The sequence below is a fragment of the Felis catus genome, chromosome A2 (assembly GCF_018350175.1).
Source record: "Felis catus isolate Fca126 chromosome A2, F.catus_Fca126_mat1.0, whole genome shotgun sequence".
NCBI lineage: Eukaryota > Metazoa > Chordata > Mammalia > Carnivora > Felidae > Felis > Felis catus.
The window spans coordinates 70,101,268-70,116,758 of record NC_058369.1 but is presented as its reverse complement, the minus strand read 5'-3'; the positions used below and the strand labels follow the sequence as shown (position 1 = coordinate 70,116,758).

The 15,491-nt window shown below is 44.1% G+C and overlaps 2 protein-coding genes across 7 annotated transcripts in view; one reads left to right on the top strand and one right to left on the bottom strand.

The window, feature by feature from the left end:
* Positions 1-6,923, bottom strand: part of LANCL2 (LanC like 2) — a 60,418-nt gene extending 53,495 nt beyond the window's left edge. The window contains exon 1 of the mRNA XM_003982621.4: positions 6,720-6,923. Within this exon, the coding sequence (XP_003982670.1) occupies positions 6,720-6,923 (204 nt within the window). The remainder of the gene's footprint in view (positions 1-6,719) is intronic.
* Positions 6,435-15,491, top strand: part of LOC123383814 — a 75,567-nt gene continuing 66,510 nt past the window's right edge. For 3 of the 6 annotated variants that reach the window (XR_006594065.1, XR_006594063.1, XR_006594062.1), the window contains exons 1-3: positions 7,249-7,586; positions 10,561-10,648; positions 11,500-11,702. Coding sequence is in view for 1 of the 6 variants with exons in the window: in XM_045052149.1 (XP_044908084.1) it covers positions 6,910-7,563 (654 nt within the window). In the remaining 5 variants the exon portion in view is untranslated. Of the gene's footprint in view, positions 6,585-6,909; positions 7,587-10,560; positions 11,020-11,499; positions 14,941-15,491 lie in introns of those variants that run through there. The other 3 variants (XR_006594066.1, XR_006594064.1, XM_045052149.1) reach the window with 3 other exon arrangements.

The window sequence follows — 15,491 nt, the reverse complement described above, 5'->3', positions numbered from 1 at the left end:
TCTCTGTCTCAAAAATAAATAAACGTTTAAAAGCAAGAACTTTCTCTGTGTAGAGTCGGAAGGATGTGGGAGAAGGTGAAGAAGACAGGGGAGACCTGACATGTGAGAGGTGACAAGGGGCCACAAGGAGAGCATGAGAAAGAATCAGGCAGCATCAAGGAGCAAAGAGCAGCCCCTGGAAGGCAAGAGCAGGGAAATAGGGACCAGAGTGCTACCCCCACAAGTTCTTCAAGTTTGGGCTCACAGCCTGAATGAGACCAGAAGCATTTCATCCCCAGAGCTGCCGGAAAGGGAGGCGGCCGTGCTGACACCTTGATTTTGGCCTCGTGAAACTCGAAGTAGGTAACCAGCTGAGCCACACTGTTCCCAGTTCTGCCTCACAACTGTGAGCAAATAACTTGGTGGTGTTTTAAGCTGCTAAACTTGCAATAATTTATGGCAGCAATAGAGAAATAACACAACTTACTTAGTTAACCCTTTGAATGGCTTGGGTGTGGCCAAGTAACAAAGATTCCTATGACAAATGAAATAAAGCTTCACAGAGAAGGTAGCATCTACCATGAGTCTTCTAGAAGGATGAGTTTGCCATGTGAAAAGTACAGGGGAAGGCACTCTATGCTGCAGTACAAAGAGGAAACAAAAAAGATGTTTAGGTGAAAGACACGGTATTTTCCGAAAAAAACAAGTAGTCCTGTATGAAAAGTAAGGAATATGTAATAATTTTCTTTCTAAAATATTTGTTTTTTCTGTATTTTTAAAAAAAGTTTATCTATTTTGAGAGCGAGGGAGGGGTGGAGAGAAAGGGAGAGAGAGAGAATCCCAAGCAGTCTCCACACTGTCAGCACAGAGCCCAATGTGGGGCTTGAACCCAGGAACCCCAAGATCATGACCTGAGCGGAAGTCAGACACTCAACTGCCTGAGCCACCCACGCGTCCCTTTTCTGTACTTTCTGATGAAAGTTGTGTTTGAGTAAATAACAGAAATCTGTAAAGAAATCATGATCTTTAAATAGAAAAGTGAAATGTAAATAGGTGTTTAAAGGGGCACTTGGGTGGCTCAGTTGGTAAAATGTCTTGATTTCACATCAGATCATGATCCCAGGGTCCTGGGATTGAGCTCCGGATTGAACTCTTGGAATCTGCTTGAGAGTCTCTTCTCTCTCTGCCTCTCCTCGGCTCTGCATGCTCTCTCTAAAACAAACAAACAAACAAACAAACAAACAAACAAACAAACACCATGCACATATAAAGGAATCCTAAAAACATAAGGTAAGCTTTCAAGTTATGCATGAACCAAACTGCTGAATATGAATAAGGCTTTAAATACAGCAGGAGTGGGGTGCCTGGCAGTTGGCTAAGCATCCGACTTTTAAAAAAAAATTTTTTTAATGTTTGTTTATTTTTGAGAGAGAGAGAGAGCACAAGCAGGGGACGGGTAGAGAGAGAGGGTGGGACAGAGGATCCAAAGTGGGCTCTGTGCTGAGAGCAGGAACCATGAGATCATGACCTGAGCAGAAGTCAGATGCCTAACTGACTGAGCCACCCAGGTGCCCCAAGTTCATATTTTAAAAAATTCAACAAAACTGTAGAGCGGTGCTCCTCCCAAGCAAAAGGCATACTAATGCTCTAGCCTGGGGACCTGTTACATGCAGTTTCTGGATCACTGGATGGCAACCTGAATGATAGATATCAAGAGACTGACCTAGCCATCCAACTATATTATCTTCAGTTTGCTTCTTTATATCAGGGAGAAGATTTTCAACTAAGATGGAAATCAGAAGAGTCTTATGTTCTAGATTTAGAGCTGTGTCTTTGGAATGTTTAGTAAATTCTTCCACAGTGGCTCCAAAATATTTTTCCTTCCCTCTGGGTACATAGTTTCATTTTAGCTTAGGGGAGGTCTCAAAAAAAAAAAAAAAAGTTTCAGGTTCTGAATATCAGCTTCCATTTGGCCAACTGCTGACCATAGAGCTACTTAAAAAAAAAAAATCCTTTCAGATATCTTGTCAGGTTTCAGTCGGGATTCTGAAAGTAAATATTTCTGTATTGAGAAACCCCTTGGATGCAAGAAGCATCCCAAATTGGGTGCAAAGGACACTAACCTCCCAAGATCTGGAGCCACTCCCAAAGATAGCCCAAGGAAGAACTCAGACAACTTCTCTGAAAGCCAGCAACACGTGGTGGGACCCCAGCCACAAATGGAGTTCAGCACACATTTCTGTGCAGCCGTATTTTTGGAGCACCCCACCTGACAGCTGAACCGCCTACACACACAAGGACATGTGTGCTCCAGGCAGGCAGATACCCAAGCCAAGTTCTCAGGACACAAAAAGAGAAAAATAAGAAGGCAATAGCTGTCCCTTGGAGAGAAAGGATCAATAACCAGTGGGTACCTGAAAGCCAATTCATGACTCACATTCAGGGATATAATTTTGACAAATGTTTTTTCCTGCCAACTTGAATTTGGAAAGGAAGGGACAACATAAAATTGACCTTCCTCTCCGGACCCGGAACCACAGGTAGAGATCTGGGAGAGCTGACTAATAAGAATCTCACGCTTTGCCAGCTTCTGACGGTTTTCTCAGGATCTGTAGGCTCTGGAGAGGATATCCTAGTGGGTCTCATCCTAGTCCTCAAACTTTGGAGGAGAAATAATTTTCCCTGTACCCTCTAAGGCATGTGCTTGGCTGACACCCTTTTTCTCTATGGCAACTTATAAATGGATAAGCTTATCTAGGATGGTTAATAGTTCTCTCGACTGTGGCCACTGTAATTCAAGATTGTTTTTGATAAGGTTAAGGTTTTAAGCCTGAGCCTTAAAACAAAATTTTACTCATCTGAACTCTCACATGGGACCCATTTCAGTTTTAAGTCAGACCCCACCCAACCCCAGACCCAGTCTGGTTGTTGAATTGGATTGAGTCTGGAAAAAGAAATGTTTAAAGTCAGAAGCTTCATAATGCAAAAGCTGCAGGGCTAGGATCCAAGGAGGGACTCAGCGGCGACCTCCAGAGGCAATGAGAAAGCAGCCACAGGGGCTCAACAGGTACTTTTGCCTGGTTGGTCGTTCACTGCACCTGGGACCCATGGGTGGGGGGGAGGGACCTTTAGGTCCCTCTTCTGACACCAGAACTGATAAAGATAAACTGAGGCATATTAAAAATTTATTTAAGGACAAACCAGTTTGAATTGGACAGCACCAAACCAGAAGTGGTTAGGAGCTCTCTGCTGACAGCAGCCAGGGGAGAGACAGAAGCAAAGGACGGAAATTATTCGACTGGCTGTAGCTTAAACCTAGTTTGCTGTCTGTGATTGGTTATCCTTAGCGTTTTGATTTTGTAACCGTGGGGTATTTGACTTAGATCTTGGTTTGCTTATGTAGACCACCAGGGCATGAGAGCCACCCCAGTGTGTAATGGCCTCCTTGTTTAATTAATTTAACAGCACAGATTTGACAGATTAAGGAGAGAGCTGCATGCACAGGGACTTACAAGAAACTACGTTAAGAGACTAGCGAGGGGTAAAATATGACTAGAGAGGAGGGAGCCTGAATAACCCTGGGTGGTAATGAGGCTGAAGAGGTAGACTGGAGCCAATTCTGAAGGATTTGACAGATCCTAAGAATTTGAAAGCTTTCTCAGCAGAGAAAAAAGGAAGATAAAGAACACTCTTGCATGGTATCTATAATTTGACATAATCTTGAGCTGTTGGAAATGCTTTATTTTATAATTCTTTATACAATTTTCTGGTTTTGTTTTAAAGTGTATGCTTTTTTACTTCCGAAATTTGTTTAACCTCATAGCGTATTAGGGAAAAATAAGGAAATCAGCACTTCTCAATTGTCCAGAGAAATATAATGCTTTTTTTCTTGATTCTAAATGGACTAAATAAAGTGGGGGTTAGGGAGGGAGTATACTCTAGAGCTTTTCTCCTCAAAGTGGGATCTGTGAACCCGAACATCTGCATTCCCTGGAAGCTTGTTAAAAATGCAGATTCTAGGGGCGCCTGGGTGGCGCAGTCGGTTGAGCGTCCGGCTTCAGCCAGGTCACGATCTCGCGGTCCGGGAGTTCGAGCTCGGCGTCAGGCTCTGGGCTGATGGCTGGGAGCCTGGAGCCTGTTTCCGATTCTGTGTCTCCCTCTCTCTCTGCCCCTCCCCCGTTCATGCTCTGTCTCTCTCTGTCCCAAAAATAAATAAACGTTGAAAAAAAAAATTAAAAAAAAAATGCAGAGTCTACCCTCTACCTAGTGAACCAGAAGAAGCAAACTGAAGATAATATAGCTGGATGGCTAGGTCAGCCTCTTGATATCATTCAGGTTGCAATCCAATTCTTTGAGGAATTAAAAACGACTGTACTTCTCTTACAAAATAAGGCTTTACAGAAAAGCAATGTAGCTCTCGAACCCATTCAAAGTCCATCTATCCTTTTTACCAATCCCAGAACTCACCTTATTCATCTCAAAAGTCTTGCAGATACAGTAAAAGATCTGGACTTAGGAAACATATGCCCTTTGCAGACATTTATATCCTTTCTCTGTGCCTTTGAGATGCAAATGTTCTACAAGATCTTTAGGAACCCTGAACCATAAGATCTGTTTTGCCTTTCTGTATTTTTATGTATGTCTATACATGTATGTTAACGATGGGGTGTTTTTTTTTTTTAAGCTACAAATGTTACAGCCAAAACTAATTTGAAAAGAGCTTTATTTAATTAGTGTAACGAAAAATAAGTGCTTACATAAATTTAGTATACTCTCAGAACCACAGAAACGAATCCAAATGGTTTTCAAATTCACATGATCTAGGATAGTCTTCGGTAAACAGAAGCCAGTTAAACTTTGTTGGTTTAATTAAAATAGGCATGTCTTAAGGGTTACTGAAACCAGTTAAAAGCATAAAGTTGAACAAAAATCAAAATGGCTGCACTCATGCTTCAGTAAAGCTCGATTGTAAAGTAACCTTTTTCATCTCTTCTGCAAAGCTCCCTCCCTCCATTCTTAAGGACTTTTGTTTCCGGAACCTGGTACCACCTTAAAGGCAAGAGGCAGGAGGCTGGCAGCACCCAATTCCAGTCAAAACCTGCTAGATCTTGTATTTTCTATAAACCTCCCCCACCCCAGCTCTTTTCTGTGGGGGGCTTGCAGTTTTTAAAGGCCTTAGCCTGTTGCAGCCTCATTTGCCCAGCAATGTAACAAACTATTTTCCTTTATTCTCCAACTCTGTCTTCACGTTACATATTACGGCTCCACAGCACAGAGGTCAGTTCTCGACATTCTCAGCATTAAATATAATGCAGACATAAAGCTTTTATTCTATCTGGGTGCACTAGTCATAAGGTCATGTTATCTCTTATAAAATTTGTCAGCCAGAAAAACAACTTCATATGAAGGCTACCTATTTAATGTCTCATGAAATTCTCATTAATAAGTTACACATAATTATTAACAACAGGTAAATTAAAATCTCTGATGTGGTTTGGAGCGTTGGGATTCGGAGCTGACAGCTAAGAAAGAATTCTTAGATGCCTTCAGTACAAAAAGGTGGTTTTACTGAAGCACGGGGACAGGACCCTTGGGCAGAAAGAGCTGCACTGTGCTTGTGAGGGGTGACTGATAATATGCTTGGGAGTTGGGGGAGGTAAAGCAAGTTTCCAAAAGGACTTTCACCTGCTAAAGAAGAATCACAGGATCCTGGAGGCCTAGCTATTGTCAAGCTAAAGTTGTTTTTCCCTCTACCTAGCATTCAGACAGGTGGGAGTTCCTGGAAGAATGTCAGACTCTGCCTTTCTCAAGTATCTGTCAATGGGCTGCAGGTTATCTGGAAATTTAATTTTATCTACAGTTCCTTTGCCTTTGTTTCCCACATCATGTCTAGATCATTTCCAAATAAGATAAAATTCTGAGGCACTGATTACTGAACATACATTCAGCTACTTTTGGCTTCTTATTAAAAGAACTAAAGCTATTTAAGTTCATTGGTAAACAGGTGTGCCACACTGAAAAATTTACTGTAAGGATGAATATACTTCTAGAAATCGTGAAATTCATAGAATAGCCAATTTACAGAATACCTGTGGAACAGGCAATCCGTAATTGTTTACTTCTTAGTTTTTACTAGAAATAAAGGTTTCCAAGGATTAAGAATTCTCTAGTCAATACATGTCCTTAAAACAAATAGAAATAACAAGGTTAAAGGAAACAACAGTGTATTAAAAGTGGGCTAAGAAAAAACACAATGTATTTCTTTGGATAAGGAAAAATATGAAGAACATGTCTTTTGTTAAAGAAAAAAAAAAGTCCAACTGTGTCCTCAAGTAAAAGGACTGGTTGTTCCAGAATAAGAGATAAAAGCTGAGTGGACAGAAAGTTGTGAAAAAGGATTCTTGGTTTTCTGTGTGGGCAAGCTGGCTAAGGCTGGCAAGACTTTTCAGTTTTGAAGCATGAGTCTTAATATCAAAAGTGGTGCCTATCAAAGGGAACGTGGCTAACAAAACAAAACCCACAGTCCTCCCTCCCGGAAGCAGCGCAGCTTCGTAACACAGAAAGCGCCCACGAGACAGTCGCCTCCGATCTCTGCGCCCTCCCAGGTTGGGACTCTCGCGCGGGCGCGGACCGGTGACGTCACACGGGGGCGGGGAGGGGCGGATGGACTCTACCATCGGCGGGATTCCCCCCCTACCTGGCGCGGCCCAAGGCCCGGGCGAGGCCAGCTGCCGACTCACCTTTCCATCGTTGTGAAAAGGGAGGCCGAGCTCGTCGGCGGTGGGCTGGGGGCGAGCGCAGCCTGTGTCCTCGGCCGCTCCGGCGGCGAACACCGCCGAGGCCGCGGCCTCGTAGTCCGGGAAGGGGTTGGTGAACGCCCGCTCCTCCATCTCCGCTTCCCCGCCCAGATGGAACTTCAGTCTCTTTGACATGGTCTCGCCCATCTCCGCCGCGCGCCCCGTGCCCCACCACTGGGGCCGCGCGGCACGGCGTGCGGGCGGGGACAAACCTCCTGCCGAGGCGCTTCGCTTCGAGCCACGCTCTGGGAGCCGGGAGTGCTCGCGCCGCCGCCTCTCCCCGGGACTTAGCGCGGCGGAAGGCGAGGGCTTTCTTTACGAAGGCCGCCAGCTGCGAGCACCGGCGGGGCTTCGGGGCGGGCTGGAGCCTCTCCGAGGGGCCTGCCTCGGAGCGGGTGGCTGGCACATCTGGCGGCAGCCGGTGTGCTCCACGTGGTGCCCCCGCCCCGCCTGGACGCCGACCGGGCCGCCGAGCCCCGGCGGCGCGGGCTCCGGTGAAAGTTGCCCGGCGGGGAGCACTAAAGCCGGGCCCTCCGCTGCTCCAGGCGGCGGAGTCCGCTCACGTCTGACCGCGCGGTCTCTTCGCCGCCGCCGTCCGCTCCCAGCCCGTGGCCCGCACAGCCGGTCCGAGGAGACGCTCGCGGCAGAGGCCGGAGTCCCCGGGCTCTCTGGAAGCGCTCCCGGGATCGCCGCTCCGGCTCCTCTTCTGCGGCCGAGCCCGTCTCACGATTTTCTAGAGAAAGCCGAACGGCCGCGCGGGGTACTTTACCGCAGGAAAAACCTGTAGAGAATAATTCGCTGTCATTCAAGGTGTGTGCGGGTTGCAGAACAGGGAAGGCGCGTCCCTGGACGCGCCATCATCAATCTGCATTTTCACCAGCCGAGCGGTGCCTCTGGTGTCCTCGGCCCCTGGTGCGCCAGCCAGCCTCGCGAGCAGCAGCAGCTCTTTGATATTAAGGGGGAAAAAATTGTTCCAAAGAAAAGAATTTCAAAACAGCCTAAAACACTGCAAGGATAGTGTCTCCCAGGGGCAGGGGGGGAAACAGTCCCTCCTATTCATCACAGTTGGGAGGGGGGTGTCTGGAGGAGGAGCCACAGGCCTTTTTTTTTTTTTTTTCCTTTTCACGTTTTATTTCAGTCCCACTGTTTTGAATAAACATATCTTTGGTAACAAGAAGTAATGTGGAAGCATACTTAATCATCTAAATATTTAATTGGCCCGAAAGATTCCTCCAATATTAATTGCCCAGGAACAGAATATAATAAAAGGACACAAGCGAATATATGTTGCCTTTATATAATGCCTTTATAGAATCTCATTGTTCTTGTTACTTTCATTATTTGGGACCATATGGATCTAATAATTTCTCCTTGAAGAAAATCTCTTATTTCAGTCCTCCCCCCCCCCCCGCATTTAAACATTGATTGAATGCCAGATGATGCTAGGTGATGACAGATATTAAAAAGATACTTTCTGCCCTTCCAGCTCCAAGTTAGTGGGTGAGAAAGGTAAGAATTTTTTTTTTTTTTTCTTTTCTGGAACCAAGCAGTATGCTTATGCTTTAGTATAACGAAAAGTGACATAGAGGAAAACACAGTACCCTACAGTAAAGGACCAGTCCTCCTGCCTCTGTGGCCTGGCTTCTCACTACTGACTGTACTATTGTCTCCCCCAACTGCACAGGATTGTACATGTGAAACACCCCCTACTGATAGGATGTCCATGGGCGATGACATGTAGGAGGAAATAATTTTAAAGGGATTAGTCAGCATAACTATCCTCAGAGTTCAAGGAAACAACTGGTATGAAAGTATGACTGTACAGCTGCATCCTTTGAGGGACTCTTCCCCTTTCTGCTTCGTCTCTGTCCTGGGGTCCCACCCTCAGCAGAAGAAATTTTCTTACTGCTCCCATACTTTCATGCCTTCCCTTGAAGGAAATTTAATCCCCTAACCACTGATGCTCATCCTTCTCCCACCTCAGAGGAGGCTTCAGTAGACAAAATAGCATCTTCACTAGACAGATGTTCACCAAAGCCTGGGTTGTTTAGACTAGGACATCACAGGCAGGTGTTGCCGAAACAGCCACTGCAGGCTTTGCGCTGTTAATTAAATCTGGTGACCTTGCCGTCTCTCTCCCACCTGCTATGAGGTGAAGGTAGTTTTTCTCCTTCTTAAAAGCTGGTGGGAACCTGTGAACAATTGTTGCCAAGGACACAAACGTATCTGAAGGACCACCAATATTTTGAAAGACTAAAAAATTTACACCCAGTTTAAGGAATTGGCATGTTTTTCTAAACGCTGTCTGACCTGCAACTTTGCTGTAAGTGGAAATTTCATTTACACTGTTTTGCAGAGAAGTAACAGTTCTTTGAGGCTTTTGAATGCAGAAGGTGTGAGTCTTCCTCCTGTAGGAGATAGGTTGCCCTGAGACAGTGAGTGGGGCTACATGATGGAAACTTCTAGATAGCGTGCATGTTGGCCGGGGGGCTGGGGGAGCAGGTGAAGGAGCATCTACTGAATACATGTGAAGGCCTGAGGTTTTGTTTGTTCGTGTTTTGATTTATTAAATACTTATATTTTTATTTATTCTTCATGTGCATGTCATATGACAGGCTTTTAGACTTGTCCATGTTCCTAAGCCCCTGAGTGAGTCCTCCAGTCCCTGCCAGAGCCACTCAGGCCTCCATGATGACGGCCTTTCCTCTGGGTGGTACAAGAGGAAGTCCCAGTAAGCAGGCCACCAAATTCCCTTCTTCTACCCTGCAAATCCCTCTTGAGATTGCCCTCCACTCTGTCCATCCATCAGGGTCTGGGTTGTTGGCTTGTTGGGGAAGAAACAGTCTAGCCCAGGGGGTACAGAGGAGGGATTTGTTTGTTACCCCCGTTCTCGATACATAAGATGGTTCCTTCCAGCTGCAAGCCATATACAGACACTACATGTGCTTTATACCCCTAATTTAGGATAAATTTGATCCCTTAAGCCGGCAACTGGTTCTCAAAGTATGATCAGGAATCTTTTGGGGCAGCTGTGAGGCCAAAAATGTTCTTTTTTCTCTTTTTTAAAATTTTGAGAGCAATTTAACATGTTAACTTCAACCTACAACTATCTTCTAATGTCATTATTTGAAATATAAAGAAACAGATCCTCACAGAACTAAAATAATTCACAAGCCATGAGGTTTTTTTCCTTTTTAAAAAAAATTAAACAACTTTGTACCATGATGTAGCAAATAAGGTAAATGTCATGAATAGGAAAGCTGCAGTTTGCAATATACCCCTGGGAGGGTATTAGACCAGGGCAGGTGCATTGCACAGAACTGGTGGTGGTCCCTGTAGCATAAAGAACACAGTTGATAACATAATAACTTTGTATGGCCACAGATGGTAACTATACTTATCATGGTGAGCACTGCATAACGTATACTATTGTCAAATCACTATGTTGTGCACCTGCAACCAATATAACGTGTGTCAGCTATACTTAAATAATAAAAACTAAAAAAAAAAAAAAAAAAAAACAACCCAAAAACCAATTAGGTAACATCATGAGAAATTGGTTTGCGGTCTCAAAACTATCCATTTAAATGTCTTATCTCTTCCTGATTAGAGGTCTCATATTGTCCCCAGTTTCTTCGTTGTGTTTTGCGTGCAATACCTCACAGGATGGGAAATTCGTGGACCACCAACAATGGCAGTACCCATTGGGCTTGTCTTTCTGGATGTGAAGGTGTGCGGTGGCTTTGCTGCGATGATCTTGAACATAAAATCTTTTGTAAACTAGGTAAACCATGGCAGCTGTCTGAGCAGCAATGGGGACTGCTGAAACCCATCCAGCTGGTACTCTGCGAGTCAGACTCATCGCTTGCGAGGTGTGTGACCGGACACTGAGCGCCCTGAGCACTTAGGTAGACAGTGGAGTCCAGCAAGAAGAACTCTCTTCTATTATTCGCCTTTTTCACTACCATTTTCTCCTGAGTGTACAATGGGGTTTTCTAGAGGCAACGTGATATAAGACATCATAGCAGATTTAATAGAGAAGCAAGTATGAGAGTTCAGTTAATCTCTCTCAGTCAGGTGTAAAGAAATTTGTAAAAATGTAAAATGAGGCCACTTCCCTCATGTATATTATTTTGGTTTTGAAAGTGGTTACCTTTCATAAAAATGTGTTGCCTACATTAACCTATAGTATGTCATTTATTATGTTGCCAAACTAATAAAATGTTCAGGATTAATTTCTAAATTGGTACCTATTAATAGATATTGTCCATACAAAAATTCTTTGGGATTCTCAGTAAATTTTAAGAGTGTAAAGGGATTCTGAGACCAACAATTTTTTTTCAAATTTTTAAATGTTTATTATTTATTTTTGAGAGAGAAAGAGAGAGCATGAGCGAGAGAGGGAGACACAGAATCCAAAGCAGGTCCCAGGCTCTGAGCTGCCAGCACAGAGCCTGACATGGGGCTCGGACCCACGAACAGTGAGATCATGGCCCGAGCCAAAGTCAGACACTTAACCAACTGAGCCACCCAGGCACCCCCTGAGAACTACAGAGTAAGAGCTGTAGTAACAGCGAGCTGTTCCATTAGGGATATTTCATTTCAGAGATACGGAAAGTTCATAGCAGTCCAACATGTAGATGAATGCTGCAAAGTGTGCCTGGCCGAGAGCACTTACATCACCCGCTAATGTTTCCTATTTCCTGTTGTCTTTTTTTACTAGGCCTCCCTGTGACAGCTCCCATATTTTGACATCATCCATATACTTTCTTGCTTTGTGGGACTCAATTTATGATTGAAAGGTGATGATCAAAGAAAGGCTAGGCATCTCTTCAAACATGCCAAAGGAGAGTTAAAAGATGCCCGAATGTTGTGCCTAGTCATGGATATTTCAAGAGATTTAAGGCTTCTGCTGGAATTCAGAATGTAAGTGGGATGCTATGTTTACACTTTTTATGCTTATCGTTGTAGAATCCAAAAGCATTTTTGATTTTTACCAAGTTTGGATTCTGTAGGCATTCCCGGGAAGAAAAGATGGCACATTGGAGAGCATTTTTTGCTGTTTTTGTCCCTGTGACAGCTGTCAGCGTGGGGTATCTGTGGCATGGCCCCTGGTGGCCAAGCACAGGGCCACTGTTCTCCTCAGACTTGGTGGGGACTGTTAAAAAGGTTCTTACCAGAGGAGGGCGTGGTCATCCTTGGAAATCTCTGAGTCAAAACAGACAGTTCCATACTCTTCCATACTCCTTTCCTCGGTAGGATCAAAATCTATCATGACTGTTCGAAATATCTAGTTTGGTTTCTAGGCTTAGGAATTAGTGAGGGCTTAACTTGTTCCAGACTAAGGGATAGACAGCAAGGCAAAAAGGAACCCAGAAATTGGTTAGATCACAGGGAAGGTTAGGAAGGAGCAAGAAGCATTGCTGAGGAATCACTGCAGGACTCAGTCTGGGCACCACACCTCACACAGGCTCCTGAGGAACATGAGGTCAAGACCTAAGGTGGAAGGAGGAGCTGAACTTAAAACACTGTGCTTATGGGGGCACCTGGGTGGCTCAGTCAGTTAAGCATCTGACTTCAGCTCAGGTCATGATCTCACTTCCTGTGAGTTTGAGCCCCGCATCGGGCTCTGTGCTGGCAGCTCAGAGCTTGGAGCCTGCTTCAGATTCCGTGTCTCCCTCTCTCTCTGCCCCATCCCTGCTCACGCTCTGTCTCTGTCTCTCTCAAAAATAAATACACATTAAAAAAATTAAAACAACAACAGCAACACCAACACTGTGCTAATGAAAAGCTGGTAACTGGACTTCATATGGGAGATTTAGACCCAAGGTTGTGGTAACATTGCCGTCTCCACCCTAGTCTCTTGTTGAAATCATTCCTCAGCTCTGCTTCTGGAACCTGGCCTTAGGAGAAAGGCCACACTGAGAGCAGCATGCTCAGGGACAAGCTCATCTTGAGCACCCAGAATATAAGAGACATAGGTATTTACTCAGGAAATTAAAGGTACAGCAGGGATCTCACTGCTGGGGTTCAGATATCTCTGAGAAGGTCTGGGGACTTGTGGGCAGCGCCCAAACCAGGCTATTTACAAGAGTTGGTCTTCTCTTTATGCCCTGGGAGCCTGATATAACCATCTGGCCCAGGAACAAAGCCTCAGTTGTGTGCAGGCATGGTGTGATTCTGAGAACAATGTGGGATTGGAGCTTGTCCTCAGCTCAACCTGCGATGGGTGGTAGGAAAAGAGAAAGGCACACGGAAGGAAAGATGGGTTTTGTGGAGCCTGTGCATTTCCCCCTTCTTACTACAGACCAGGCACAGCCTATCAGACAGCAGAGATAGTGCAAAATAGAGGCAGCACCCAGGGAGAAGAATTATTCATGAACATAGGAGATGTACCATGAAGACTCCCATATGTTCCGGTGGGGATCAATTTGCAGGTAATGAGCCAGTGACCTATTCATGTGACCTTATTCATAAGCTAGGGGGATCTGCCCCATGGTACTCAGAGCAATTGCAGAGATAAGGTCTTTCTGGGAAAAAATACGGTATTTTTTGGAAATGAGTAAACTATAAGATATCTTCTATACTCAGATGGCTGCTCTGCCTCCATCTAGTTGATTATTTCCTGAGCTCTTCTCCATGCAAGAAACAGGCCTCTCCTGATCGCAAGCTGAACTTCATTTAGGACAGTGTCCCCCCATCAACCCCCCACCCCCCACTACCCTTCATTTATGAAGAAAGAGTTGACTGACTAGTTAACTCTCTGACTTCCTAAGCAAATAATGACATGGAAAGATTCCCCTCCTACCCTACGCATTGTACGATTCCATTTATTTGAACTGCCCAGAATAGACTAATCTATAAAGACAGAAAATAGACTTGTAGTTGTGTGGGGTTTAGGAGAATGGAGATTGGGAAGTGATGATTAGGAGGTATGAGGTTTCTTTGTGTGGTGTTGAAAATGTTCTAAAGTTGGTTGTGGTGATAGTTGCAAAACTTTGTGATATACTAAATCCCAGCAAATTGTAATTATATGATAAATGAATTGCATCTCAATAAAGCTGTTATACACAAAAAAACAATGGAGAGACTGATAGCCAAGTGCTGGAGAGCAGCTCTGATTCTACTCTCTAAAAATATAGGTGAAAGAAAGGACTGTTCTAACTTGCACTATGTGAGGTAGAGAGACTCAAGACACCTGGGCTCCATGTTGGGACACAGATTTACTACTGGTTGTTGTACAGAAAGAGGGCTCTGGGAGTGGGTATTGCATGGCATCATTCAAATGGGCTCTGATGTGGCCCCCATGAGACCTGGCAAGGTGACCAGAGGAAGAGAGGGAAAAAGATAAAGAGAAAAGACAGAGATAACATAATACCTCCCTAGGCCCTTCCTCAGAATTCTCTAAGTTCCTCCTTTATCCTAGGATTGGGGAAGTCTGGCAGTGCCATCAGGGTAGGGAGCCCCAAGCCCTGAAAAAACACACAAGGCCTCTTCCCATGTCTTTCCTTCAGAGCACTTGCCCCGGCAGGGTACAAACCAGATACGCCAGGAGCTCCAGGAGTAGTATCTCTGGGGTTTTCCTAGGGTCTCCATGCCTGACCCAGATTCTAAGAGAGTGGCCTGGAGAGTAATCAGGCCACAAGAATGAGGCTGATATATTTGGGGTGATTTATGTAAATAGTGGCCCTGTCATCTTCCCAGGGCTAAGGTATGCCTTCTCCAACCTCAGAAATAAGGTTAGTAGAGGAGGAATGTCATGTGACTCTGTCACAAACAATACATCCAGTTAACTGATCTTCAACAGGGGTGCCAAGAATACACAAGAATACACAATTTCTCTTCCAGAAATGGTGGTGGAAAATGATATCTACGTGCAAAAGAACAAAATTAGATCCTTGTCTCCCACCACACACAAAAATCAACTCAAAATGATCAAAGACTTAAACATAAGACCCCAAACTGTGAAACTCCTAAAACACGGAAAAACCTTCATGACATTGATCTTAGCAATGGTTTCACCAGTGTGACACCAAAAACCAAGGTAACAAAACCAAACATAAGCAACTAGGGCTATATCAAACTAAAAAGCTTCTGTACAGCAAAAGAAACAATCAGCAGAGTAAAAAAGGCAGTTTATGGAATGGGAGAAAATATTTGCAAATCGTGTATCTGATAAGGGGTTAATCTCCAAAATATACAAGGAACTCCTACAACTCAGTAGGAAAAGACTAATAACCTGATTAAAAAATGGACTAAGAACTTGAATAAAATAGTTAAATTTGTAGAATAAAAAAGTGGAATGGTGGTTGCCAGGGACTGAGGGAAGAGAGAAATGGGACTTACTAACCAACAGGCATAACGCTGTAGTCAAGCAAAATGAATAAGCTTTGGAGATCTGCTGTACCGCTTTGCACCTATAGTCAACAGTAATATATTGTGCACTTAAAATTTGGTCAAGAGGGTAGATCTTGTTAGGTGTTTTTTTTCCACCATAAAGTAAAACAACAACAAACAAACAAAAGGTATACATCACCCTATAATTTGTGTTATTGTTAACATGTTTATATCATCTATATATGTTATAAACACAATACGGTGTTCATCTTTAACACATGTCTTAAAATATTAATAAATATAATTAGAAAAAAAATCAAACTCTTTCCCCTGCTGGGAACAGCAGCCGAAATCTCTACTATTTTCATTTTCAGCTGT